We start from the raw sequence: 7853 nt of genomic DNA, 5'->3' as shown, positions 1-7853 counted from the left end.
TAACAACCTTATTAAGTTCAGAGGCTCATCACCAGGGTGGTAGGCCTAGGTGAAGAAAGGTTTTTCTGTTTTGTTTTGAGTTTTGTTTGGTTTTTTGGTCAAAACAACACACAAAGACAATCTATAAGGTGTCATGTAGTTGTAATTTGTTTTATTGAAGGAAATTCAAGTGTTAAATAGATAGACCAGGAGACGGACTGAGAATCACTTTGATCTTGCAGGTAGCTGTAGAATCAGAGACCAGGAGAAATGAAAGGGACCTCAGAGATCACCTAATTCAGCATCTTCCCTTTACTGCCAATAAGTGTCAACAATTATGGGACACTCACTGTATGCAGAGTATATCACGGGATGTTGTGGGAGCATACAAAGGAAGAAAGAGACTGCCTGCTCTTATAGAAATTATAGTTTAATGGGTATATGGGATAACAACAATAATAATAACAATAAATATATTAGCATTTATATAGCAAGTTAAGGTTTTGCTAAGCACTTTTACAGATACGATCACATTTTATCCTTAGAATAACCTTGAGAGGTAGGTGCTATTACTATCCTCATTTTATAGATGAGGAAACTGAGACAGACAAATGCTAAATGACAAACCCAACCAGGGTCACACAGCTGGATAAGTGTCTGAGGCCAGATTAGAACTCGAGTCTTTCTGATTCCAGGCCCAATACTATCCACTGTACCACATGAAGCTATGATCATCCATCTAATCACTTTCAAACTGATCACAACTAGTACGCAGATATATATACAAAACATCTAGGAGTTTGGAATATGAGACAGGATTAGTTAATTAGAGTTTCATGGAAATGTTGAATCTAAAGTAGTAGGGGGTTTGGGGTTTTTCTTTTTTTCTTTTTTTAGTATGTAAGTGGATGGAGGGGGAGATGTGAGTCCAAAGAGGAAGGAAGAAGGAAAAACAATGTGTAAGAAGTAGTGACAAAATGCCCAGCACGTGAGGGGAAACCCCTCAAAGGGCATTCCACTGGGGCCAGCAGAAACAGGGGCTGACCAAGAAGAGTCTCTAGGACTTCATTTTTTAAAAATAATTTTTATTTTTTATTATAAACTTAAACATCAACAAACATGAATATACAAATATACAAAGAACAGAAAAAAGGATTGTACATGAGATTTAACTTTTTTTAAGTGTATAGTAAATTTAACTTAGTAAAAGAGTCAAGAGACTTCACAAAGCTCGAGATGATTCTCACCTTCAGCAATCCTCTATCCTACCCTGAGAGAAATTCACTATGTTCCCGGAGGTGGACCCTCCCCTCTTAAACCCAGGATACTGAGTTCAGGAGCATCTTTGTCCCTCTTCTATATCAGGAGGATTAGTGGGAATTAAGAGTGGATTCGATGAGAATTCCCCAGGATCATACAAGAGACTTAAGGGTTCTTTCTTAATTATACATGGGAGGCAGATAACAATTCTACTACCAGTTCCCTTTCTTGTTATTTACACTGCCTTTATATCTTAATTGACTGCTTTGGGATGACTATCTCTTGAATAGTCTGGCAATAGAGAATGTTGTACTAGATGGAGATGAGGGAATAATTTGCATAATAGATTACTTCAAAATAATCACACTGAATTTGGGGCTCCAGAGTCCAAGTTCTGAGATAAGAGGTTTCAAGGACCTCATTATTTTGTGGGGACTCTTGGTTATGTGCGGATTGAGGCTATTTGGGTGGTAATTATGTTTTAACCTGTCAGGCTGCACTATGGCTACCTGCTTTAGCTTTGCAGGGATTCTTGGAAGACTTTATTGGGATGGAGGGGTACAGTGTCTCCAGGCTACATTTATATTTCCAGTTATACAGGCAGTTAGGCAGTTTCCTTTCTTGGAGAATAACTGGATATAAAGTCAAGGCAAACAGGCATGGACCGCCCAATTCTCTGACTGGCAGGAAGGTCCAAGTTCAGTGCTAGGACATGATCATTAAAATCTCAGGAGAAGCAGAGAATCACAGAGGTTTAGGGAGCTTTATCCCAATAGTCTGAGAAGCCACTGTAGGCTGGCTCTCTTCATGCTCCGGCATCAGGCTTGGGTTTCAGAATTCAAGGAATGACTTCCACATAATCATCATTGTTGACATTCACTGAAAAGAAACAAAATAAACAGTGAGGGTTTACAGCTATCCCAAGGCCCCCAGGCTTCCCTCCCAAATTTTGGCGGCTTGGAGTATATAACCTTCTAGAAGCAGTGAGGTGGAACAGTGGATGAAAGTAATGGTCCTGGAGACAGGAAGGCCTGAGTTCAAATTTAGCCTTAGACCCTTACTAGCTGTGTGCCCCTGGGCAAGTCACTTAACTTCTGTATGCCTCAATTTCCTCAACTGTAAAATGGAGATCATAATAACACCTCCCAGAGTTGCTCTGTGGATCAAATGAGGTAATATTTAGAAAGCACAGCACAATATCTAGCACATTTATTGTTGTTCAGTCATTTTTCAGGCATGTCTGACTCATCATGGTCCCATTGGGATTTTCTTGGCAGAGATACTGGGGTAGTTTGCCATTCCTTCTCCAGCTCGTTTTATAGACCAGGAAACTGTGGCAAACAGCGTTAAGTCACTTGCCCAGGTTCACACAGCTAGTAAGTGTCTGAGGCCAGACTTGAACTTGGCAAGATGAATCTTTCTAATGCTAGGCCTGGTGCTCTATGCACTATAGCGCTTAGTTGCCCTGGCACATGGTAAGTGCCTAATAAATGCTTGTTTTGCCTTCTTGAGACAAAACAGACCTAACTCTCATCATAGGCTAGGACATGAGGCTACTTATCTTTATTTTAAAGTGAGGAAACTGAGGCTCAGAGGGGATCCACACTTACCAGAAGCCATAAATCTTTCACTCCAACCTTGGGCAAGTCACTTAACCCCATTGCCTTACCCCAAACAAACAAATAAATAAATAAATGGAATCTTTCACACCAGAGCCTGGAGCAATTCTCCTGATACTCAGGATAGTATCAGTCAAATGGGGATGTTTGCTTTTTAAACACGAGGGCCCTTACCATAATCATCGTCATCCAAAGCAGTCAGTGCCGGTGGATTTCTCTGACTCTGGTACACATTATTTTTCTCTACTGGATAACGAAGAGGAATCACTAGTCCTTGATTTGGTTTTTCAAATTTGGAGATTAGTTCTTTTAGGTTTGGAAATAATACCTTTTTACCACTTTCTGCTGTCTATAAGGATAAAGAACAGAGCAGTCATTGCTGTGCCGCTGCTAAATGGCATCTCTCTAAAGAGAAGCAGATTGAAGGTAGAGCAAGGAGCCAGCATTTCTGGCTTGAAAATTGACTTTTACTTATTTTAATGTCTGTCTGTTTTAAGGCTGAAGCCTTAACTTGGTCGCTGGAGAAGTAAATAGTGAATGATTATCAACCAATAAATCATTCAATAAAGTTTTCTGTATTAGATACCCATCCTAGATTGCAAGTTCCATGAAGGCAATGGCTAATAGTGTTCCATCCAAATTTTGTATGTCTCATAATGCCTAGCACGGTCCTCTGCACACAGAAGGTGCTTCATAATTTTTTGTTGAATTGAATAGAAAAAATATTCATTGCCTAATATTAGCTAATTCATTCACTGAAGTTCTGTTTTGAAGAAATAAACTAGTCATATCATTTCTCAGAACCCTTCAATGGCCTCCTATTAGGACAGCTAGTTGGTAGTTGATAGGATGTGGAGTCAGGAAGCCCTGAGTTCAAATCCTGCTTCAGATACCTACTAGCTGTGTGGCACTAAGAGGGTCACTTAATTTCTGTCTGCCTCAGTTTTTTTACCTGTAAAATGGGGATATTAATAGCACCTACCTCCCAGGCTTGTTGTAAGGATCAAATGAAATATTTGTAACATATTTTATAAGCCTTAAAGTGCTATATACATGTTAGTTATTATTATTTTTGCCTACTGAATAAAGCCCAAACCCGTAGCCTATAATTCAAGGCTCTCAGGAACTCTTGATTCAATTCAATTCAACAACAAAGTATTAAATGAATACTATATGTGAAGCACAACACTAGATAAGGGGATATGGAGACAAAAACAAATAACTATTCCTGCCTTCAAGGACCCATTCATTCTATCGGGCAATATAACATGTATTCAGATAAGGACATATAAGATCGTTGGAGGTGGAAGAAAGCAGTAAGAAGCATCGGGATCAGAAAAGGTTTCCTCTAGGTGATGGGTCTTGAACTGAGCACTGAACCAAACAAAGGGTTCTAAGGTGGAGAGGGGAAAGGACGTGCGTTCTAGACACGAGGAAGAAACAGCCTGTAGAAAGATAGAGGCAGAAGATGGGCTACCACAGTTGGGGGATAGGAAGTAGACCTATTTAGCTGCACCACAGAGTATGTGAATGAGTGTAATATGAAATAAGTCTGGAAAAGTAAGTTGGAGCCCAGCTGTAAACAATGTTGTGTGTGAAGGGTTTGCATTTTTTTTCCCTAGAGGCAATGAGAAGTCACTGAACATCCTTGAGCAGGAAAGTAACGTAGTGAGATCTGTTCTTTAGGAAGATGATTTTTGTTCTCTATCTTTTTTTTTGTAGGCAATGGGGTTAAGGGACTTGCCCAAGGTCACACAGCTAGTAAGTGTCAAGTGTCTAAGGCTGGATTTGAACTCAGGTCCTCCTGACTCCAGGGCCAGTGCTTTATCCACTGAGCCACCTAGCTGCCCCCAGGAAGATGGTTTTTGGCAGCTCTGTGGGTGATAGATTGGAGAGAGTTAAAAATGGAAGGAGAAAGGGAAGCTATTACAATAGCCCAGCTAAGAGGTAGAGAGCAGCTGAATTACAGCAGTGGTTGTGAGTGGAGACAAGGTGACAGATGAGAGAGGTATTATGGAGGTGGTATTGAATAGACATGGTGATAGCAGTGAAGGAAAGGGAAGAGTTATGATGTCTCCAAAGTTGCCATCATGGGTGATTGGAATGTGTTGGTTGTACCTTCAAGAGTAAAAGGAAAGTTTATAGAAGGAGCAGGTGGGGAGCAAGGGGAAGAAGAGAAGTGAAATGAGTTCCATTTTGGACTTAAGGTTTTTGAGATATTTCTCAGACATCCAGGTAGAGATATCTAATAGATAGTTGATGATATGGGACAGGAGTGTAGATGGGATATTAAATACTGGAGCTATGGAACTGGAAGTCATCTGCACAGAGATGATCATTCAAACCATAGGAGTTAATGAAATCACCAAGAAAGAGAGTATAGAGAAAGAAGAGAAGCAGAGCCCTGATCATTTAGGGGGCAGGACATGGATGATGATATAACCAAGCAAACTGAAAAAGATAGTCACAGGAGTAAGAGAATGGATAGAGTCTAGAGAGGGCAGAATCATGGAAGCCAAAGAAGTAGAGTATCTATGTTTTATTTTGTATTGCAGATATTTATGTATATGTTATACCTTGTTGTTATACTTGTTTCAATAGGTTCTTCCCCAGAAGCCAAAGATATAGTGACAGTAAATGATGTTAGCACAGTTTAAAAAATAGGGGACAGATAATTACATTTTAGATTGATTTTTTTAAAAAGGTTTAAAGCTAAAAGACTTTTCTTCTTGAACCTTTGATAACTAAAAAATTCAATGGCCTTCTACATGCATATATAGGTAAAATTTTATTATACTGAAAACTCTGCATTGCCTTACCCTAGTTTTTTCATTAAATTTTATTTTTTCAATTACAGAACTTGGCTTTCTCTTCCTCTTATCAACACCCCCTCCCATTACCACCTTTGGGGGGAAAAAAGAAAACCAAGACTCTCATAACATATGCAAAATCAAGGACAACAAATTCCAACATTGGCCATGTCCAAAATATATATATATATATATATATATATATAAAATTCTGTACCCTGGGCCCATTACCTCTTTGTCAGGAGGTAATACAGTTCATCATCAGTTCTCCAGAACCATGGTTGGTCTTTGTAATCATCAGAGGTCTTTCAAAGTTGTTTGTTTTTTATAATATTGTTATTATGTCAGTTGTTATCTTTATTCTTTCCACTTTGCTCTGCATCAGTTCACAGAACTCTTCCCACATTTCTCTGAAACCATCCATATCATTATTCTTATAGCACAAGAATATTCTGTTACACAACAATTCATTTGCCTATTCCCCAGTTCTTTGCTACTACAAAAAGAGATGCTGATACATATTTTTGTACATATGGTTCCTTTTTGGTAGAGGCTTAGTGAAGGCATTGCTGGGTCAAAGGGAGGTAAGCCCAGTTTCATGATTTTTGGGGCAGAGTTTCCAAAATGGTGGCAACAACTCACGGTTCCAGCAATAGTGCATTAATGTGCCCCTCTTGCTTTCTCATAATAGTTCTCCCAATATCAACCATTTTGATCCAGTGGCTGTGAGGTGACAACTCAGAATCATAATACTCCTTTCCCTATTTCTGTGCCTTCATACTGACTGTCCACCAAGTGTGGAATTCATTTGCTCTTGCTCCTCTGCCTTAGAATTCTTGGTGTTCCTCAAGATTCAGCTCAAGTGCTCCTTTCTATAAGATGCCCTTCCTCATCCCTCTAGTGATTAGTGCCCTTCCCACCAATTACTTTGCATTTATTTTCTATGTGCCTAGAAATGTACAGCTTGTCTCCTCAATAGAATATAAATTCCCAGACTTTATACTCATATTTCTTATCCCCAGTCTAGTACAGGGCCTGGCATGTAGTAGGTAATTAATAAATACTTACTGATTGAATGAATCATAACACCACACTCTTAAGCATTCTGATTCATCAATATGTGCCTATTTAAAGAAAAAACTTTAAATAGCTCCGCATCCTAGTGTTTACAATCTTCTCAATCTTCCTTTTCTATCAGCTATTCAGTGAAAAATGGCTAAAACAAATAGGAATTTGCATTTCTGGTCATTTGACTCTGAAAGGGAGGAGAAATAAATGATGACAACTTGAGGGGATAGTAGGAGTGAAATTTTCTAATTTTCTAATAATGCTACCCGGGCATATATGTAGACAGTCAGAAAGAGCCAGTGGACACACACAGTCTGAAGAAAAAAAGAGAGGGAATGATCAACAGAGAAGATAGAAAAGGAATGAAATCAAGGGTACGAGTGGAGAAGTTGACCTTGGTAATAATAATAGTGAGCATTTATATATACTTTGAATTTTAATTTATGGAATAAAACAAGTATTTCCATAAAAAAGATGATTGTATATGAAACTATAACTCTACTGTGCATAACTTACTATTCCTTTCAAATATACAACAAAATTATCATGTAGTTTTGTTTCCGTTTTTCCTTCCCTCCCCTAGATATATATCTATATATCTCCTCTCTTCTTCTTCTTCTTCTTCTTCCTCCTCCTCCTCCTCTTCCTCCTCCTCCTCCTCCTCCTCCTCCTCCTCCTCCTCCTCCTTTCTTCTTCTTCTTCTTCTTCTTCTTCTTCTTCTTCTTCTTCTTCTTCTTCTTCTTCTTCTTCTTCTTCTCTCTCTCTCTCTCTCTCTCTCTCTCTCTCTCTCTCTCTCTCTCTCTCTCTCCTCTCTCTCTCTCTCTCTCTCTCTCTCTCTCTCCCCCCCCTTTTCTCTCTCTCTCCCTTCTCCTATAAGTCACCATGCTCTGGCAAGGCTGTACAAATTAATTTACGGCTTGAAGTAAAACTCAGCTCTGCCCTCCCTTCCCTGCCCTGTGGAAAGCCAAAAGCCAGAAACTGGTTCTGGCTGGGACAGCACTGCAGTCATACTCTGTACTGCAAGAGCTCTTAGCCAGAGAACTGAGGAACAGAGAAAATGGGTCAGATGCCAACACATGCATGATTCATACATCCAGCTGTGTGCCAGTTATGTCCC

The 7853-nt window shown here is 39.4% G+C and overlaps 1 protein-coding gene across 1 annotated transcript in view; it reads right to left on the bottom strand.

The window, feature by feature from the left end:
* Positions 1-391: 391 nt before the first annotated feature.
* SH2D1B (SH2 domain containing 1B) overlaps positions 392-7853 on the bottom strand; it is a 30914-nt gene continuing 23452 nt past the window's right edge. Inside the window, exons 3-4 of the mRNA XM_020988621.2 lie at positions 3033-3207; positions 392-2118 (exon numbers count right to left, since the gene is read on the bottom strand). Coding sequence (XP_020844280.1) covers positions 2078-2118; positions 3033-3207 — 216 coding nt within the window. The 3' untranslated portion in view covers positions 392-2077. The remainder of the gene's footprint in view (positions 2119-3032; positions 3208-7853) is intronic.

This window comes from Phascolarctos cinereus, unplaced genomic scaffold, assembly GCF_003287225.1.
Source record: "Phascolarctos cinereus isolate Bilbo 61053 unplaced genomic scaffold, phaCin_HiC Scaffold_5;HRSCAF=322, whole genome shotgun sequence".
NCBI lineage: Eukaryota > Metazoa > Chordata > Mammalia > Diprotodontia > Phascolarctidae > Phascolarctos > Phascolarctos cinereus.
Note: the sequence above shows the minus strand (reverse complement) of the source record. Positions and strands in the feature narration are given on the sequence as shown.